The sequence below is a fragment of the Lepus europaeus genome, chromosome 14 (assembly GCF_033115175.1).
Source record: "Lepus europaeus isolate LE1 chromosome 14, mLepTim1.pri, whole genome shotgun sequence".
In the NCBI taxonomy this organism is placed as follows: Eukaryota; Metazoa; Chordata; class Mammalia; order Lagomorpha; family Leporidae; genus Lepus; species Lepus europaeus.
Window position 1 is genome coordinate 77047762 of NC_084840.1, and position 20443 is coordinate 77068204.

At 37.9% G+C, this 20443-nt stretch overlaps 1 protein-coding gene across 1 annotated transcript; it reads right to left on the reverse strand.

The window, feature by feature from the left end:
* Positions 1 to 2353: 2353 nt before the first annotated feature.
* Positions 2354 to 19776, reverse strand: LOC133773894 (prostaglandin-E(2) 9-reductase-like). Its single transcript, XM_062211439.1, has 9 exons — positions 19606 to 19776; positions 17071 to 17238; positions 16213 to 16329; positions 15383 to 15460; positions 14522 to 14644; positions 9267 to 9376; positions 8334 to 8499; positions 5371 to 5453; positions 2354 to 3089 (listed from the first exon to the last, which is right to left on the reverse strand). The coding sequence occupies exons 1-9, from the start codon at positions 19687 to 19689 to the stop codon at positions 3047 to 3049; spliced, it is 972 nt and encodes a 323-aa protein (XP_062067423.1). The 5' UTR covers positions 19690 to 19776; the 3' UTR covers positions 2354 to 3046.
* Positions 19777 to 20443: the final 667 nt, after the last annotated feature.

The following is a 20443-nucleotide window of genomic DNA, read 5'->3' on the forward strand; positions in this document are numbered from 1 at the left end:
AATTTGGTATGTTGTTGAATAGTAGTGTTAAAGTGGACATTATTGGTTATTCAACAACGGGAAATATCTATTGAGTTTTTGACACCAACAATTATGGTGATAGTGGGTTTTGTAATTGTGGACATAATTAAGTTGAGAAAGACTATTTTTCTTTCTAGTTTGTTTCAAGTTTTGAACACGAATGAATGTTGAAGTTTTCCAAATGCTTTTTCTGCTTGAATTGAGATATTCTGGAGGTTTTTCCTTCATCTTACTAACGTGTCATGGTGATTGACTGATGTTTGTGTGCTGGATAACCCTTATAGTGCAGGAATGAAAGGTCATGATTTTATTCTGTATTATACCACTGAATTTGGCTTGCTAGTATTTAGTAGGGAATATATGCATTAGTAGTGACTAGGATACTTACCTGCATTTTTTCTTTGATCATGTCTTTGCCTTACTTTCGTGGTTGGTAATGTTGGCTTTGTAGGATGCCTTAGGAATTGTTTCTTCCTTTGCAATTTTTGGGGAGATTTTGAAAAGAATTGATATTAACTCTCCTCTGAATTTTTGGTAGAATTCACTCGTGAAGACTCTGGTTATGGTTTTTCTTTTATTGGTTTGAGGGTGGGGTTTGTGCTTTGTTTCAATATCCTTGCCAGATAGAGGTCTTTGCAGGTTTTGTATTTCTTCATTTTCAGTCTTCAATATTGTATGTTTCTAGAAATTTGATTATTTGCTCTAGATTATTTAATTGTTGTCATATAATTGTTTAGGATGCTCTTTTTTTCTATGTACACATTGATCTACTACTTGTTCTAACAATTAGTATAAGTTGGATGTTGATATTTCTAGCTAGTATTGTAGTGATCCCTTTTTCTTCTTGCAGTTCTCTCAATACTTCATAAATACTTCATAAATTTTGGAGCTATGGTATTTGGTGCATGTTTGTTTTTACTTAGCTACATGTATCTCAATGGATTGACAAATTTTTCAACATGTAAGACTTGTATTTATTGTCACAGTTTTTAAAATAAATTATATTTACTTTGACATTAGTACACCTAACACAGTTCTCTTTTTATTACTAGTTGCATGAGCTATCTTTCCATTTCAGGTACAAACTATTGTGGCTTTAGATCTAAAGTGAATCTCTTAAAAACCAAGTAGTTGAATCCTGTAGCTGTCTATTCACTCTGTTGTTTTATCTTCCGTTTGATTTATAAGTTAAAGTCACTTACAATTAAAGTAACTACTGATAGTATTAAAGTTGACATTTATTTTTAAACTAGAAAAAAGTGATGGACATAGAGCTGATATTTGTGGCAATTCAGCAAGTCAATACATTTTGCTGTTCTTTTGCTATGTTTTGTTTTTGTTTTGACATTCTGGACCCCAAAAGCCAAGTAAGATCCCTGGATTTCCTGAAAATCGTAATTGAAGAATCTGACACTCAGCTCTGGCTCATCAATTAACTATGAAAACTCTTCTTTGATATTCAGGATACGATTATTGAAAGACCAATTATCAATATTTCGAAACATAGATGTGCTCAGTTCCATATTCGACACATTTTTCTCAGTCTAAAAGTAAATATAAATTTATAAAATTTATCCTCTTAAATGTTTTAAATAGAAAATAATGCAAACTTACAAATATGTGTGCAAGACACAAAACAGCCTTCTCTTCAACTTCCCCTGTGTCTAGTTCCTAGTCAACTAACCAAGTTGGCTCACATTCATTTCCCTAACCAAATTCAATATGGAAGGAATTGAAAAACATCACATTTAGTGAAATAAGCCAGTCCCCAAAAGACAAATACCAGATGTTCTCCCTGATCTGTGTCCTAAAAGGCAATCTATACGCGTGAAATTGACACTTTGCAATGTGGTGGTTTAATAGCCCTTGTCTTGACTTTTGAGGACCATTGTTTTGTTTTGTTTTTCCTTCATTCTATTTGTTAAACTTTTTACTAGGCATAGGATTAATCTTAAGAGTATAAAGTTAACTGAAATAGGTCTTTGTAAAAAATAAAAATTAGTTGGCTGGGGTTGTGGCACAATGGGTTAAAGCCCCAGCCTGCAGAACCGGCATTCCATATGTGTACCCGCTCCAGTTGCAACTGTCCACTTCTGATCCGGCTCTGCGGTAATGTGCCTGGGAATGCAAGAGGATGGCCCAAATTCTCAGGCCCCTGCACACATGTGAAGATGCAGAAGAAGCTCCTGGTTCCTGGCTTCGAATCAGTTCAGCTCCATTCCTTGTAGCCATTTGAGGAGTGAACCAGCAGATGAAAGACCACTCTCTCTATCTACCTCTCTCACTAACTCTGTCTTTCATATAATCTTAAAGAATATTGGAATAGCAGAGGGAGGAGGAATAAGGGTGGGAGTGTGGGTGAGAGGGATGCTGGGTAGAAAGTATAACTATGCTCCTAACTCTGTATATTTGAAGTACATGAAATTTGCATACCTTAAATAAAAGTTTTTAAAAAGAAGGTTTAAAAAATAAAAGAAAGAAAAAGAGAATATCTGTTTCCCCAGTTTCTGCACCTCTCATGCTTGAGCCTCTCAAAGGCACCCGTGGGTTCTTGGTCATCCTTGTAGTATTGCCTTACCTTCCAGGGTCTTTGCAGTGAGTTTTACTTTTCCTTGAAGCATTGGTTAAAAATTGACTGAAAAATGCCTACTAGCGGTTACTTCCCTACAGGTCAACAATTCTGCTTGCTTCTACTTCAGAAAGGTCAATGGAATGGCTGGAAACTCCCACCAATGGTTTTCAAACTTCCAGGAAAATCAGTTTGGGGAATAAGGCAGTCAAAGGAAAGAAATCATGTAAGTCAGAATCTTTAAAGAAGAAGTCAACATCAATTGTTTTAAAAAAGTGACAAAAATTCAGTGCACATGCTTCCTGTCCTGTGGATTTAATTCTAGCTTATTGTGAGGCGTTTAGCAGCATGGATTATCCAGAAGAGAGGTCTCTTATCATCAGCGTGTGAGATGTCTGCCATATCACAAGATGCGTGCAGGAGCTTCTGGTAGAAGTCATGATGAAGATCTCCATGCTAATATTCAGCAGAGAATGGGTAATTAGGGTGGCCATTCAAACTAAAATGAGAAAAAAATGCATAATCTGAATTTAATAACTCTACATACATGGTAATTACAAAGTGATTTATATGGAACTGGCATTAGGGACATTAATCATTGTATATTCTTATTGGTTAAAGATTCTGCATTTCTTACTCTCATGATGACTGCCTTATAATAAATACTTTTATAAGTATAACAAAAGTATTCAAATTACTTTTTCCTGGAATTTAACAAACAACACAGAGTCAAAATTCAAACATACTTCTCTCCCTAAGCCAGATTTGCCAATAAAGCCAAGTGATGTCAAGTGTTAACATTTACAAATTCAAGTTGATGTTAGAAAATTCTCTTCAATAAGAACATATTGGGGCCGGCACCTTGGCTCAACAGGCTAATCATCCGCCTTGCGGCGCCGGCACACCGGGTTCTAGTCTCGTTCAGGGCGCCAGATTCTGTCCTGGTTGCCCTTTTCCATGCCAGCTCTCTGATGTGGCCCGGGAGTGCAGTGGAGGATGGCCCAAGTGTTTGGGCCCTGCACCCCATGGGAGACCGGGATAGGCACCTGGCTCCTGGCTTCGGATCAGCGCGGTGTGCGGGCCGCAGCGCGCCAGCCATGGCAGCCATTGGAGGGTGAACCAACGGCAAAGGAAGACCTTTCTCTCTATCTCTCTCTCTCACTGTCCACTCTGCCTGTCAAAAAAAAAAAAAAAACATATTGGCCTGCGCCGCAGCTCTATAGGCTAATCCTCCGCCTTACGGCACCTGCACACCGGGTTCTAGTCACGGATGGGGCCCCGGATTCTGTCCCGGTTGCCCCTTTTCCAGTCCAGCTCTCTGCTGTGGCCAGGGAGTGCAGTGGAGGATGGCCCAAGTGCTTGGGCCCTGCACCCCATGGGAGACCAGGAGAAGCACCTGGCTCCTGCCTTCTGATCAGCACGGGGCACCAGCTGCAGCACGCCGGCTGCGGCTGCCATTGGTGAGTGAACCAACGGCAAAGGAAGACCTTTCTCTCTTTCTCTCTCTCTCTCTCACTGTCCACTCTGCCTGTCAAAAACAAACAAACAAAAAAACATATTAATTTTACTGACTGTCTACCTTATATACAATACCATGATAGATTCAGAATTACAAAGAATGTAATTTATAAGGGAGAGTTTCATGCCTATGGAGTTTACAGTATGTTTTTGATATGTTCATATTTGATAGCAACAACACAGTTAGAGCAAAAATATGACCAACATGACCAATAAATGCTACCAGTTAAAGAGGTAGTAGTATTACAAATGGTTATCTCTCTTTGTTTACATTCTGTCTCTAATGTTTCTTAATTTTTCTCTATAATAATGAAACTTCCAGCCTTGACAACCAAATATCCACAAATTTTCAGTACAATCAATTTTACACTATGCTAATGTCATTTCATAAATCATCCTTTTTTTCTATTATAAATCAAAATGACTACAGACAGAAAGAATACATATTAGTGCTTACCGTCAATAACAGTATATTCGTTTCCTCATATTCTATCATGTTCAATCTTGAAGAGTAAGTAACAATTTTTTGACTACAAAATCTTTCCATTTATGACTCTTTTGGTTATGTACTCTTCCATTCATTGTCAAATCTTCCCCATAACTTATCTACTAATTTAAGGTCTCTATACTTCACAGAATAAAACAAAGGGCTCCATTGACCAAATCAAGACCAACCTTTCTGCAGGCAATGAAGATATTTGGGGTCTTGATTGAGAATACAATGAAACCAAAGAGAAATATGACAATATTCAAAACATTAAATGGATAGATTCCAATCAATGATTACATAGGAGGAAAATGGGAATTTCAGGCATGGAGTACAGTGGTAATATAAATGCTTTCAATCTGTGAAAGAATTCATCAGGTTCCTCGAAGGTGCTATAAACTGGATTCTGAAAATACTGAAGAAGCCTCATTGATAATATCCATAGTGTATGCCTACAAAATCATTTTAGATTACAGAGATTTTTATGGAGATGTTGATTCAAGCATGGTGTTTCCTGATCTGAAAAGTTCCACGGAATGAGAAGCACAGCGGGGGATGTATAAAAGTCCACACTGACATGGACTCTCTCAGCTGGTTTCTGTGTCAGTAACTGGAGCTCTATTGAGAAACTGAGAAGACAATCCAGAAAGTTCCTGACTCACACCAGGCTCCTTGTTCAACTCTAGCTTTCCGATGTTGAAGTAACTTCCAACACTCATTCTACATTCCTGCTCAAAAAATAAGTTGTGGCAAGATATAAGCCAAAGGCACTTACAAACTCGCAGAAACATATCGAATATTTCTGTTCAGACCATCTAGGACTCTCATGTTCTCAGGAGTCAAGTGGAATTCAAAAACCTATCAAAAAGTAAATTTTTTAAATTATTTCTTCTGTGTCTTACTAAGATAGAAAATCCAGAGGAATTACATTGAATGGTGTAAGGACAATGCATAAATATCTCAGAAGTTTCCCAAACTTATTAAAGACATCAATAAAACATTAATGTGATTAATGAATATCAGCTAAAAGTAAATAGAAATCAATACCTAGATTTAGTTAATTTCAACTGCACAAAACTACAGATGAAAGATCCCAAAACAAGCTGAAGATGAATCAAAGCTGACAACGTACAAAGATAAATGGACCGTGTATCACAGAATCTAGAAAAATCTAGGAGAATACTTTTGAAATATGTAAGATATTTTAGCAAGTTGCATGGAGATAGTTGGATTTCTGTACTCCATCTATTAACATGTATAACATCAAAAATATTCTCTCAAGATAATTCAAATGCAGTGACATCAGGTGCAAAGGCTAGGAGAACATCCTTGGGATATGATTGTCTAAATTGGGGGTACTTTAAAGATCAAAAATATTGTCACTAATTCATAACATATTAAAACAAATGGCTGCCTGACAGGTTGTTTGTTAAGACCCTAACTTGAGGATCCAGAGAGAGAGAGAGACAGAGATAACTGAAATGTCAGAAGCTGAAAATTAAAAGAATCTAGCAAATAGACTTTCATTACTTTATTACTGAATCTCTTTTGCATATTTAAAATTCTCCTCTTAGCCTTTTTTGTTAGTTTTTGGAAATTTTTTTTTGTTTCATATTGCTTTTAAATTTACAAAACAAAAAATGTAGACTTGTACATATACTTCCCATATTACTCACATCCACCTGATATTAGTATGTGGTCACAATTCATAAAACCGTACCAAATTCAAATTTCCCTATTTTGTAATCCAAACTCCCCATATTCTTTCTGTTTCTGCAGGCTCTAGTAATCAACATCCGGTGTTCTTATTTAACTCTCCTAAGTTTTGTAGAACATGCAGCATATGTCTTTTTGTACATGACTTATCAACTAACATGGTATATTCTGGTTCCAGCCATTTTGGTGCAAATAATAGGATTTCATGGTGAAAACATACCACATTTTTTTTATAAATTAACCTACTCATGGACACTTAGGATCCACAGTATTGTCAATCAGAAACCAGTTCTTCCAAATAGATTGACAATCTCAATACACCCACCTAAGGACTTTAGGTGGAAATTGATAAACTCATTGTAAATTTTATATCACTGAATAGTCAGTGAAGAATAGCCCAGATATTCCTCAAAAAGATAATACAGAGGCTTGTTTTGTGGCACAGGAGGTTAAGCTGCCACTTGTGATACCACATCCCATTCTGGATGGTTCGGTTACAGTCTGAGCTGCTCCACATCTGAACCAACCTCCTGCTAATGTGCAAGGGAAGGCAGCACTCTCTCACTCTGCCTTCAAATCAAATAAGTAAATCTTTTTAAAAATAAATAAAAGGATATAGGAGAAAATTACCACTCTTCACAATATAATGTATTTTTCAATATAATTAAGATAGTACAGAAAAGTAAGTCAGCACACTGAAGAGAAGCAGAGTCCAGAAATGTTGTTGTTGTGAAGTATATCTGCTATTCATTTAGTAAACATATAGGTATATTTGTCTCATTATTCCAAGTAATATATAAATTCCAATGGAGTGAAAGTCTAAATTTGGAAGGAAAGACAACAACAATTTTGTAAGCTAATTTAGTATAATCCTACACATTTCCCATATAGGTCAAAACATGACACTTATTAACCACAAAAAAGGCATGAATAATTTGATGACACAGAGAAGTAACTTTTGTTCATAAAAATAGACTGTATAGAGAATGAAAACTAAGGCACATCTTGGAATAAAATGCGTCAACAAATACATCTGAGTCTAAAAAATGGTATACAGAATATATCAATGTGAAAGGCAGTTTATAGTAATGTCACTCAAAATTGCACACATCCCAGCATCCTTGCTCTTGTTACATGAAGCTGGCCCATCTTATAACTCACATTTAGGATAGTATTTAAAGAAGTAATCGTGCATCTGTTCCCAGGAGGCTTTGCAAATATGCACAGAATACCTTAGAATTCTGTAATGGGATGATATAAAGCCTGATAGAATTTACTGAAAGGGGAACAACCGTATGGGGAGAAGTGAAGTAGAACAGAGAGTGTCTCAATAAAAACTCTGAGTCAGAGCTCACGCACTGTCCAGCAAAGGCAGCAGAGACTCAATGAGAAATACATGAAGGTTGCAGACAAGAAGAGAAGCAGAGGACTGAGTGCAAATGGTCAAAGTTAACTGTCAAACTACAAAGCTGCGAATCATAATAAAACTTTTAAAATTAAATCTCTACTTTGGGAAGATTGTATTTTACAAATACGATAGCTACTTGTATTATAGTTGTCTCCTGTTTTAAAATAAAATACAATTCATTTAAGTAAGACTTGGGTAGATGCCAGACTAAAGAGATAAAACAGAGTGAAAAGCTATATAAATTTTAAACTACATGAGAACTAAGGGAAACACAAAATAAATCATAAATATTGTAGGCAGAATAATAGCCAATTCAACTACCTTATTTAAAGAATTTTTGAAAAATAGTTGCCAGATGACAGGACTACCCAAGAAATTTCAGAATTCATGCTGAAACACAAACCTCAGAATTCTGCACCCTTGCTAATTCAATCCAGGCATGTAGGCTTCCCTGCTCTACAGCAAAAGAAAACACTTACAAATGGGCAATAAGAAGAAACACACAGGAGATGACAGGGACACCCAGATACCACAAAGGTATCCTGAGTGCCTACAAAGAAGACACACATGATGGATACTGTAGGAGCCCCAGTGCCCAAAGCCCCACTCATCACCTGCAAATTCTCTTTGATTCGCTTCTCATTGAAACTCTTGGCCAAAACCACAAGCCCACGCTGTAGCAAGTAACGAAGAGCAATCAGTGCTGGACTTCGCTTGTGCTTTTTTGCCAGGGCACCAAGAACTGGATCATCTAAGAGAACTGGAGTGTTCTGATCCACCCTAGGAGGAAAGGCAAAAATGTTGAATTTCTGAGTTCATGTATTTGGTTTGTTAGGAGGATTCCAAAACAGACTACAGTGCCTACTCTAGACCAGTGCTACTCAAATGTGATCTCAGGAAGCAGAACCACAGTCATCTGTGATTTATAGAATGAAAAACTACTCATCCATCCAAAGCAATGAAATCCTTCTTTTGCAACCAAATGGATGTAGCTGAAAATCATTATACTTAATGACATAAGCCATTCCCAAAAAAGACAAATAGCATGCATTTTCCCTGTTCTGTGGTAACTAATAGAGTACAAAAAACATGTAATGTGTATGCACAAAATTGATATTTTGAGATCTCTTGATTGTTTAGAGCCCTTGTCCCTACAGTTGAAGGGCAGTGCTATTTTCTGCTTACTACTTATTGAATTATTTACTTATTTAGTAAATTTAGTCTTATGAGTATAAAATAAACCAAAAGTAGGTCATTGTAAAAATTAAAAGAAAGAATAAAAAAGGAAGGAGGAGAGGGTGCCAGTGTAGACGGGAAGGAGGGTAGCATGAGAAGTATCCCTATGCTCCAAAATCTATATTTGTAGAATTCACGAAATTTGCTCACGTTAATAGTGAGTAAATTATTTTTAAAAAAAGAAAAGAAATGCTAATTCTCCCCTTGTACTGCAATATTTCAGAGTTAATGCCAGAAAAGTGGTTATGCTATGAATACAAATGTTTCAACAGCAAAGGTGTTTTAGGTAAGTTTGCTAGTGTCTTCATTACCATTCTCCATATTTTTGACTTCCCAGAACACCATAGGCAACCAGAACAATGTCTTTTGACTTGCAGAAATCCAGTAGTTTGCTCTGGTTGAGATACAGATGACATTCCACCTGTAGATAGACAACACAGAGAATTTAAGATTACTGGATGTACAAATACTGATGTGAAGGAGAAATATTAAAATTGAAAAGAAACCAAAAAAAAACCTGAGTAACAAAATTTAAATTGACATTAATGACCTCCAGTGATGATATTTTTAAAAGATGTTTTTCTTCCGCAGACTCATAGTATGACAGATGTCCTAAATAGCACTCTGTCCTCAGAATCAGCCCTTAAGGCATTTGGATCTGGCTGAAGAGCCTATGAGAGTATTTTAGGCATGGAAAGCCAAGACACTCTGGGAAAAAAAAGATGAAGAAGAAGAAGAAAACCTAAATGAAGGATCTCAGCGAGTGTGATCCCAGTGGAAAGAATGGGGCCATCAAAGTAGGAGGTGCCTTTCTCTGAAGGTAGGAGAGAACTTCCACTTTGACTATGGCCCTGTCGGAATAGGATCGAAGTCGGCTTCCATAGCCTTGGCTACTCATGGCTAGAGCCTAGGGAGATTACTGATGCCATAAACAAGAGTGTTAAATTGTTAAATCAACATCAGGAGTCACTGTGTACTTACGTCCCATGTGGGATCTGTCCTTAATAGGTTGTCCAAGGTGAAGTAATGATATAGCTAGTACTGAAACAGTATTTCTACACTTTGTGTTTCTGTGTGGGTGCAAACTGATGAAATCTTTACTTAGTACATACTGAAGTGATCTTCTGTATATAAAGATAATTGAAAATGAAAACAACAACAACAACAACAACAAAAAAAACCTTGGTGTTAAATTGGAAATTACATAGAAATTAATCAATCTTTTTTAAAAAATATCATGCAGGATCTGTGTCATTAATGTGATGTACACTGTTTTTTAATGCTATAACTAGTACTCCAACAGTATTTTTTCACTTTCTGTTGCTATGTGAGGGCAAACTGTCAAAATCCTTATATATACTAAACTGATTTTCTGTATACAAAGAGAATTGAAAATGAATCTTGATGGGAATGGAAGGGGAGAGCGAGTGGGAAAGGGGAGGGTTGAGGGTGGGGGGGGTTGTGGGAGGAGAAGCCTTTGTAATCCATGAGCTATACTTTGGAAATTTATATTCATTAAATAAAAAAAATAAAGATGTGTTTCTTGTAAGCAGCAAAAAAGATGGGTATTGCTCCTTAACCCAATCAGCCAATCAGTGTCTTTTAACTGGACAGTTCAGGCCATTAACATTCAATGTGACTATTGATAAGTAATGACTTTGCCTTGCCATTTTCCCAAAGATATTTTCTAATATATACTTTGAGTTTCCTGTGATCTTTTGCTGTGAGGTTTCCTTCCTCTACCTTCTTTCATATTGATGGCCGTGTTTCTGTGTTTCTGTATGTAACACATCTTTAAGCATTTTTTGCAGGGCTGGACGAGTGGCAACAAATTCTTTCAATTTCTGTTTGCTATGAAAGGTCTTTATTTCACCTTCATTCACAAATGAGAGCTTTGCAGGATATAATATTCTGGGCTGGCAGTTTTTCTCTCTTAGTACCTGGGCTATGTCTCGCCATTCTCTCCTAGCTTGTAGGGTTTCTGATGAGAAGTCTGCTGTGAGTCTAATTGGAGATCCTCTGAGAGTAATCTGACGTTTCTCTCTTGCACATTTTAGAATCTTTTCTTTATGTTTCACTGTGGTGAGTTTGATTATGATGTGTCGTGGTGAGGATCTCTTTTGGTCATGTTTATTAGGGGTTCTGTGAGCTTCCTGTACTAGGATGTCTCTGTCCTTCTCCAAACCTGGGAAGTTCTCTGCAAGCATCTCACTAAAAAGTCCTTCTAATCCTTCTCTCTCTCACCATGCCTTCAGGGACTCCTAGAACCCGAATGTCGGGTTTTTTAGTAGTATCCTGTAGATTCCCAACAATATTTTTTAGATTTCTAATTTCCTCTTCTTTTCTTTGGTTTGACTGTGTACTTTCCTGCACTATATCTTCTAAGTCTGATATTCTCTCTTCTGCTTCACTGACTCTGTTTTTAAGGCTCTCTAATGTGTTTGTCATTTGATCTATTGAGTTCTTCATTTCATTTTGATTTCTCTTCACTATCACACTTTCCTGTTCTACTAGTTTCTGCGTTTCATTTTGATTCCTCCTTAGGATTTCATTTTCTCAAAGGAGATTTTCTATCCTGTCCAGTAAGGAATTCCATAGCTCAAGCATTTGTTTTTGAACTCTTCTAATTGTTCTTATCATAAATTTTTTGAAATCCGTATCTTGCATTTCTTCCATCTCATCATCTTCATAATCTTGGCTTGGGGTGTCTTGTTCATTTGGGGGTGTCATAATGTCTTCCTTGTTCTTGTTACCTTGGTTTCTGAATTCGTTGCTTGGCATTGTAGAGATATTCTTTAGATTTTCCTTCCCTTGCTGTGGTGTTTTTTTCTTGTTATACTATGACTGTATTAAGTGGACTGTCTGCTTTTGATGGAGCCTTAGAGGCTTGAGATGGGTGTGGCCTGAGAGCTCTGTTTGGTTCCTCAGGGTTAAGGTTGCGTCAAAGGTGACACTCCCAGGTGAGGCATGGTAAATCAATCTCTCTCTCTCTCTCTTTCTTTTTTGTTTTTCATTCAGAAGGGAAGTAATTCCACACAGCTGAGCTGAATTGAAGGTAGTTAGCAGGCGAATGAATACCCACAGGAGCGAGAGATTGGAAGCTCTTTCTCAAGGACCACACAGGGAATCTATGCTGCCCTCAGTGTGGGCTCAAATTCTCCTGCAGTCTCCCACTGGGTTGCCAAGGTTACTGAATTGTAGTGTCTCTGGAGAGTACTCAAGTGAATTCCATGAGTTCTCTCAATCACTATCTCTTTTTTTCACAGTCTCAGTTCATTAGCACCACACATTCACTAGGTCCTAATCTCCTGTTATTTCACCACCACCACCCCCAGAGTCAGGTTTTTCTGCTTGGCTGAGGGCAGGTGCAGTCCTGAGGTCACCCCGCTTATGACGTATGTCCAAAATGGCGCCTGCTCTTTGTCTTGCTTGCCTTTGAGAGGTGAGTGGAGAGAGAAATACTTGTGTACGTAGCAGACACTTTTTTTCCCCTCTCTCTTCTAGTTAGCTTGGTGAACTTTTCCCCACGGGGTTTCAAGTCTCGTTCCCTCTAGTCTCCTCTTTCCACTTTCCTGCCAGTGTCTTGGACTGTTGAGGTTCGGCTCACCTCATGTTCCAGCGTTGGTGCATTGATTCAGCCACTGGTGTCCCGAACCGTAGGCTCCCATGCCCTCCACGCAGGTCCACTGTGAATCACTAGTTCCTGAAGAGTTTCCTCTGCTGTTTCTTCCCCTACTCTTCCTTGAACCTGTAGTATCTCCACTTTTATTAAACTGTCTCTTCCAGGACTATCAGTGTGCTCCCTTCCTATTCTGCCATCTTGCCCCATATCAGAATGCCTAGGTTTGTTTCCTAAAAGCTCCAACTTTTAATTCTAATTTACTGCCAGTGCAGCTGTTGAGAAGCAGCAGGGACTTGGATTCTTGCCACAGGATGGGAGTTTTTGTTTGACTTTCCAGCACCTTGCTTTGTCCCAGTCTGGTACTGGACATTGTGGGTAAATGAAGAATCGAACAGTAGAGGAAGCCATGGGAAAACACCAGAAAATTTAAATGTGACTGTATTGTAAATGATATCAGATGACAATTATCACATTTCTTAAATCTGACATGGAAACGTAACATTGGGGGATAATCTATACATTCTTAGATGTTTTGGAGGTCTGTAGGGATGAGTAGTCATGTCTCCCAATTATTTTGAATGAGTTCAGTAAATTATTGTGCATATTTCTAAAATCTGCATTTATTTACACACATTTGACAACCTGGAAAAATGTCAACAATTTATCTATAAACAGGGAAATATGAATTTTCTCAAAATTGCTTCAAAACGTATGACTGCTTGAAAGCTTTTATAATAAAAGTGGAGTGGTAATAATATAAAAACATTTAATATATTATGCACATTTTTGAGATTTTTGTATTTATTTGAAAAGCAGAAATACAGAGAGAGAGAGAGGAGAGAGAAAGAGAGTGGGGGAAAGAGATATCTTCCATCTGCTTGTTCACTCCTCAAATGGCTTAAACAGCCAGGGCTAAGCCAGGATAAAGCCAGGATTCAGGAGCTTAATCCTGATGTCTCACATGGGTGCAAGTGCCCATCTGCTTGCGCCATCTACCAGTTTCCCAGATGCATTAACAGGGAGCTAGGCAGAAATGGAGGAACTCAAATTGGAGACCATATGGGATGCCAGTACTGAAGGTGGAGGCCTAATCTTCTAAGCCACAACACCAGCCATTAATATTATATTTTAAATCACCATCAGTAAATATAAAATTTATAATTTTTCCAAGCTATATTTTTTAAATTTGGAATCCTTACAACAGAGCTACCAGATCTTAAAAAGTAAGTTAGGGCACAGAATCAGAAACAAAATCGATGAGCTGGAAGAGATACTTGATGGCAAAAACAAGGGAGGGGGTACAAATTTAGATAGAGTCAGGCATAGGATTGGCTCTGGTTCTACTAAAAGTATGTGAGTATTCATGCACCACTGGTACCACCATAAACAGATTCACATTCTACCTCTAACCTGCATGAGTTTTTCAGTTTCTAGTTCACATGTCATGGATCTGTGACTGTGAGACATCTAAAAGCAGATGTCAAAAGAAAAACTCAGGCATTTGAATCACACACAAACCCTTCTGATTTCTCTACCTAATACTATTTTCAGTGTCTCCTAATTACTGACTATTCCAGGCATTTATCATCTTCCTTTCCCTCCACATCACATGCACACACCTGAACTCTGGTCATGCTTAATAACACAAGGGTAAGTCCACCCTCCCCAGAAGCTCACATTAAGAACTGCTAGCTTCCTTAACCATTTCACCTCCACGGATTCTTACACAAATTCCCATCTAAAGCTCTCCCAAAGTTTCAATATAGGTCTTCATCATGTAGAGACCCAAGGGAAGGTCCTATATTCCCTTCTAAATAGAGACATTGCTCTTAGAATCTGTCATTCCACAAATGTATAAAAAGGGGAGAGTAGAAATGAACACCAGGCCCTAGAACAGGAAGCACAGAATGAGAAACACAAAGAGAGGAGGCTGAAGGCCCTCACCTGGTTGCAAACAGGTTTATACTTGAGCCCTGGCTTGTTCAGGATCATCTCCAGCTGCCTGCGGTTGAAGATAGACACCCCAATGGACTTAGCCAGCCCTGCATCCTTACATTTCTCCATGGCCTGTAAAAGTGAAGAAGGATTGAAGAGGTTTTACAAATGCGAAGTGTTGTTAATAAGAACATTGTTGAATGTTGACAAGATAACTAACATAGAACATCCTGAAGAGAAAACTAATAAAAAAGGGGAGAGGGAGGAACAAGATGGGCAGTGTAAAAAAAATATTAGTATGTCCTCCTTATAAAACAGAGAAGTTGTGGCCGCTGCTGTGGTGCAGTGAGTTAACGCCCTGGCCTGAAGCGCCAGCATCCCATATGAGCACTGGGTTGACATCCGGCTGCTCCACTTCTCATCCAGCTCTCTGCTATGGCCTGGGATAGCAGTAGAAAATGGCCCAAGTCCTTGAGCAGCTGCAGCCACATGGAAGACCCGGAAGAAGCTCCTGGCTTCTGGCTTTGGATCAGCTCAGCACCGGCTGTTGCGGCCACTGGGGAGTGAACCATCGGATGGAAGACCTCTCTCTCTCTCCCTCTTGTCTCTGTGTAACTCTGACTTTCAAATAAATAAATAAATCTTTAAAAAAACTGAGAGAAGTGCAGATGGAGGAAAACATATGCTTAATCTTGATTTCCATTTCTTACTATTATATCACGGTAGTGTATTCCTTGCCAACACACAGCAAAACAGTCACTTTCAAAATCAGGAATTTCTTTTCCAGAATTGTGGATATCATTCAAAAGGTGGAAAATGACATGACTCTCCTTCCCCAGCATTCTCTTCTGTGTATCTCCTCAAACTCACCTCCCATGTGGCACAGAGATCCACAGTGTCATACATTACTTTTCCATTTTCATCTTTTGGAATTCGCTCTTTACTTGGCTGGAATAGAAGCAGTCCTTAAAGTGATGGTTAGAAACGCAAGTTTCCACCCATAAAATACTGCTGGGTATGCCTAGGATGAGACACTAAACCTTGTAAAGTAGATGCAACAACATCCCCTACACACACATTTAAAATATTTAATGTCTTTTGATGACAGATTTCCTCTATTCTCTCAGAAGTGTGTGTGTGTGTGTGTTTGTGTGTGTGTACTGTTTTCTAGAGCCTAATAATGTCTCCTGGCTGACTTGTTACTTTGCTTATTTCATCTCAGGAACTGTGTCTCTCTCACTAGGAAATAAGTTACATAGCCTTGATCCTCATTTATTCCAAGGACAAGTACATGACAAAACCACGGTCAATGAAGGTGCCATAAAAGATTAATTTTGATGCCGTAAGATTTAGAGAAGCTACCAAGAACCAATGTCCATGAGCCTTGAATATCTCAATGCCAAATTTTCCATCAATTTAAAAGGCTTTGTCACACTTGTGGTAATGCAGAAGCAAGGAATTGATATAAACAAAGTCATTTCTGAAGACTACTTCAAACCATGGTTTGGACTCAATAATCACAAAATCCAGTAAGCTCTTTTAATGGGATGTCTTGAGTAGTTTCTGTAAATTACATGAATTAAGCTCTCACACATTTATATCATTTTAATTTAATCATCGCTAAAAATGAGGGCTCATTACTGATAACTATCCATGCCAATAGCTGAAGTGCAATAGATTTATTTATTCAAATTGCCTACCTTCAAAGCCATTGGGAAATGAATAATGTAGAGGTCCACATAGTCCAGTTGAACTTTTCTCAATGTTTCTTTCAAGCTTTGCTGAACTAGCTCTGGTCGATGGAAAGTACACCAAAGCTGCAAAGGTTAATGTTTGAAAGCCATGCTGGATTAATACATTAATCAAATTTATTTTTCATTTCACCTGATATTAGGACATGAATCTATTAGAGACTGACCAGCACAGTGAAAAAATACTCTCTTCTGTATTGAATATCCTTTTATCTGATCTATTCAAGTGACATTACAATGCATACATTTGATTATTAATAATCAACGGAATAATTACTGAACAGATAAAAAATTTCACAAGGTAATACAATATCCACTTTTGAAAAATGTTGGATAGAATTTACAAAGTAATTAAATAGTTTTGCTCTTCCTTCTTTTTTACTATTTGGCAAAGAATTATTGTCAATATTATTTACATGACTGAGGGGGGAATGATTTGAATATTTAAACATGTGTTAAACACAATTACAAAGCACTTAGCAAAATCATGTTTAAATCTCAAAGAATTCTCTGATAGTGCTTGCTTTTATTGATACAGATGAAAATTTGCGTTCAGAATAATGAATTGAGGAAAGAAGATAAGGAGAGTCATAATCTGATGTTAGCTCTCTTATTCTGTGGACCTTTGTTAAATCATACTGCTATGAAGTAAGGCTCAGAAAAATAAGGGGACATCACTTTAAAGATTCAAAACTGCGCACATCTCTTATCAAACTGGATGTTATGTTATTATGTGTGAATGAATTTATGTGAGATTTAATTAAAACATTAATTACTACACACTTGAACAGCATATACAAAATATACCTTTGAAGTGTAGAATATGTCTTTTCTTTCCACAATGCCCTCTGCAATCTTGCTCCTGATGGCCTGTCCTATCTCTTCTTCATTATGGTACACAGAAGCAGAATCAAAATGGCGGTACCCAGCATCAATAGCTAATCTGGTGGCCTCTAGACCCTCACTTTTAGGAACCTAGGGAGAAACAAAAAATAGTATGTGGCTATCCAGGCATGAGAAGTGCCTCAATCAGACAGTGGTGAGGACTTCTCTAAGAAGCAGTTTTTCTCAAACTTTGAATTATTTCTACAATTGGGGTCAGTAATCCACTTCAGTTTGTCTGGATCTTTTGTCCTTTTTTTAAAAAAAATATTTATTTATTTATTTGAAACGCAGAGTTACAGAGAGGCAGAGGCAGAGAGAAAGAGATCTTCCATCCACTAGTTCACTCCCCAGTTGACTACAATGGCCCAGAGCTGCACTGATTCAAAGCCAGGAGCCAGGAGCTTCTTCTGGGTCTCCCACACTGGTGCAGGGGCCCAAGGACTTGGGCCATCTTCCACTGCTTTCCCAGGCCATAGCAGAGAGCTGGATTGGAAGTGGAGCTTGAACCAGCACACATATGGGATGCTAGCACAGCAGGCGTTGGCTGTATCCACTATGCCACAGCACTGGCCCATCTTTTGTCCTAATAGAAAGAGCTGGTCAACCCAGGAAACTTATCAGATTCAGGCAATACCTGACTGATAACTTATATCTCAGGTTTGCAGATTTGCTGGAAGAACTCAGAGAATTTTCATGTCGTTACTATTTACATGGTGAGATTACAAAGTAAAATTAGCACAGCAAAAATGCATATGGAAGGAAGTACAGAAGAACCATGGTACAAGCTTCTATGAGCTCCCTTACAGTGTAGTCGTACAAAACACCACATTCCTCCACCACGAAATTATGACAACACATAAGGATTGCTGCTTCAATGAGGTCTTGAGATTTAACTTAATTATTCACTGGAGACAGGTTATGTAGGCCTTCTGAACCAACCAAAATACCACTCTCCCACGGGAAAGCACAGCAACCAAAGTACCACTCTCCCACGGGAAAGCAGTTACACTTAAAACTCATTTCTCAAAGGAGTTCTGGTGCAACAACAACCTTATCAGTTAAGGAATGGGGTAAACTATGTCCACTAATCCTACCCAGGAACCACTATGATAATAATCAATTCAAGAGACAACAGTCATTTACGTTAAATATTTTCTACACAGACACTCCGTTTGCATGAAAACACTAAACATTAAGCATTATGCATAATCCTATCCTATACATTTATGTGTAAGAACTTAGCCATATCACACAAGAGTTGTTTAAACTAGGTGTCAGTCTTCAAATAAAAGGCACTTGTTTTAGGGTAGCTATAATTAGGACAAAATCAAAAAAATTTGGTTACATCTACAAAATTTCAATAAGGATTTGACAGTGTATTGGTTAAAGATCAGAAATGAAATCAGGCTTCATACCATTTGCTGTAAGAATTTGAGAAATTAATTACTTTTAATGAAATCCTAATGAACTAGATACTGGATGCCACTGTTCTCTCCTGACACCAATCCGGTGCTGACCTGGGGTTAGGGCAAAGAAATGAACTAAGGCTAAAGGTCTACTGGTGTCCTTCCTTATCCACGCCCTTCATGACACATTGCCCTGAAAATAACCAAGTCTTGTCACATGTCTCCAAAATGGCCCCTTTAAGATTTCCTTTTATCAAAGACATGAGAAAATGGGGACTTCAATTCTGAAGTAATTGGTCCTTTGTTACACAATTTCAGGACCTAGGGATGATATTAGTGCTAAAAAATTCTCCTCAGTCTAATAAATTATCTGCTATACTGACTTTCATTTAGGAGAGCCCCAGATACCATTTTCTTAAAAAGAGCATACATTAATCAGGACCAGTAATTTAGACATACTCTTATTATGTTCCAATTATCCTCTAACACATTATCTTTTCCTTTCTAGTATCTTCCCAGGTAAGACAGTAGTACTACATGAGAAAATCTGCTTAACCCCTGTCCGCTATTTGCAGCGTGATTCTCAGGGTTGCCCCAGAGCAGTTGAGTGTTCATGCCCTCTATCCCAGTAGTTTATCCACAGAAATGTCCATCTATGTAGTCTACTTGGAAGGAGAAAAAAATTCTTCAGCCATGAAATGGAAAAGAAACCACTCCCATGGCTGTCAACCTTTAAAAAGACAGCTTCTTGACTTGACTTTCATCTTTTCTGCCAAACTGGGAAACATTAAAAAGGGGGGAATCCAGTACTGGTGAGAAAAATCAATAGGTGATCAAGAGATCAGAACCCGATGCAGAACTATGTCTAAGTACCCTCTGTCTTGTGCTCCAGGCTGGTGAAACTTAGAACAAACCATCCCCCACCCCTGCTCAGAGACACTGGAAAACAGGTCTTTAAATGCAGAACTAAGTAACTCCAATACTGACGTTGGTTTCCACTAATATACATTCTATTTCATTTTACATTCAATCCTAAGAACACTATGTTTACCTCTATAGGTGCAGCAGTGCCAAATCCCAGTAGAGGTATGATGTTACCATCATTTAATTCCATAACGTAACGTCTGGGATCCATTGTCTCCTCTCGGTGACTGCACAGTTCCTTCTGTCTTCTCAGTGTAGCCAGTCACGCGTCTTGACTTCTTAGGCCTTCAGAAGATGGTACCAGTAAGTGAATGACCTAATACTTGTGCAATCATTAACCAATGGCATGTGGACGGAATGGAGCTAAAACAAATTCAACACTGTGGACAGTATTTCAATGAGTTAGTGGTTTTTTTTTTTTTTTTTTAAATAGAAGAAGGTTTTTTCTTAAATGAACTACATGGAAATAAGGAAAACACACATTTTCAATGAAATTTCTGTTTATAATATCGTACCTAGTATTGAAAATAATTAATAGTTTTAATAATTGCAGGCTATTGATTATACTAGAAAATTCTGGATATGTGAACCCTAAGTGACAGCAGATCATGGCTCAAGTACTTGGGTTCCAGACACCTATGTGGAAGACCCAGATTGACTTCTAAGCTCCTGGGTCATCCTGACCAACCTCTGTTGCAAAGATTCAAGGTATGAACTAGCGCACAGAAGATATATCGCTCTCTAGATCTCTGTGTATATGTCACATTTTTTTCTGTGTTTCTTTTAATAAAATGAAAACAAATTAAATAAATATAAAACATGTCTTCAGTCAAAGCCAAATTCCTCACTTAGAATCTCTCATCATGCAGTTTAGAGAATGATAATATAATCTATAATATGCATAATTTTCCCAGTATTTCCTGCATTTCAATTTGCTGTTGCCTAAATTATGATACTTTTATGTC

Coding starts and splice junctions, on each gene's coding strand:
- LOC133773894 (XM_062211439.1), bottom strand. CDS start 19,689: ATGGATCCCAGACGTTACGTTATGGAATTAAATGATGGTAACATCATA. Junction 17,239..19,605: donor GCACTGCTGCACCTATAGAG/GTAAACATAGTG, acceptor GTTTCTCCCTAG/GTTCCTAAAAGTGAGGGTCT. Junction 14,645..15,382: donor ATCTCTGTGCCACATGGGAG/GTGAGTTTGAGG, acceptor TCACTTTTACAG/GCCATGGAGAAATGTAAGGA.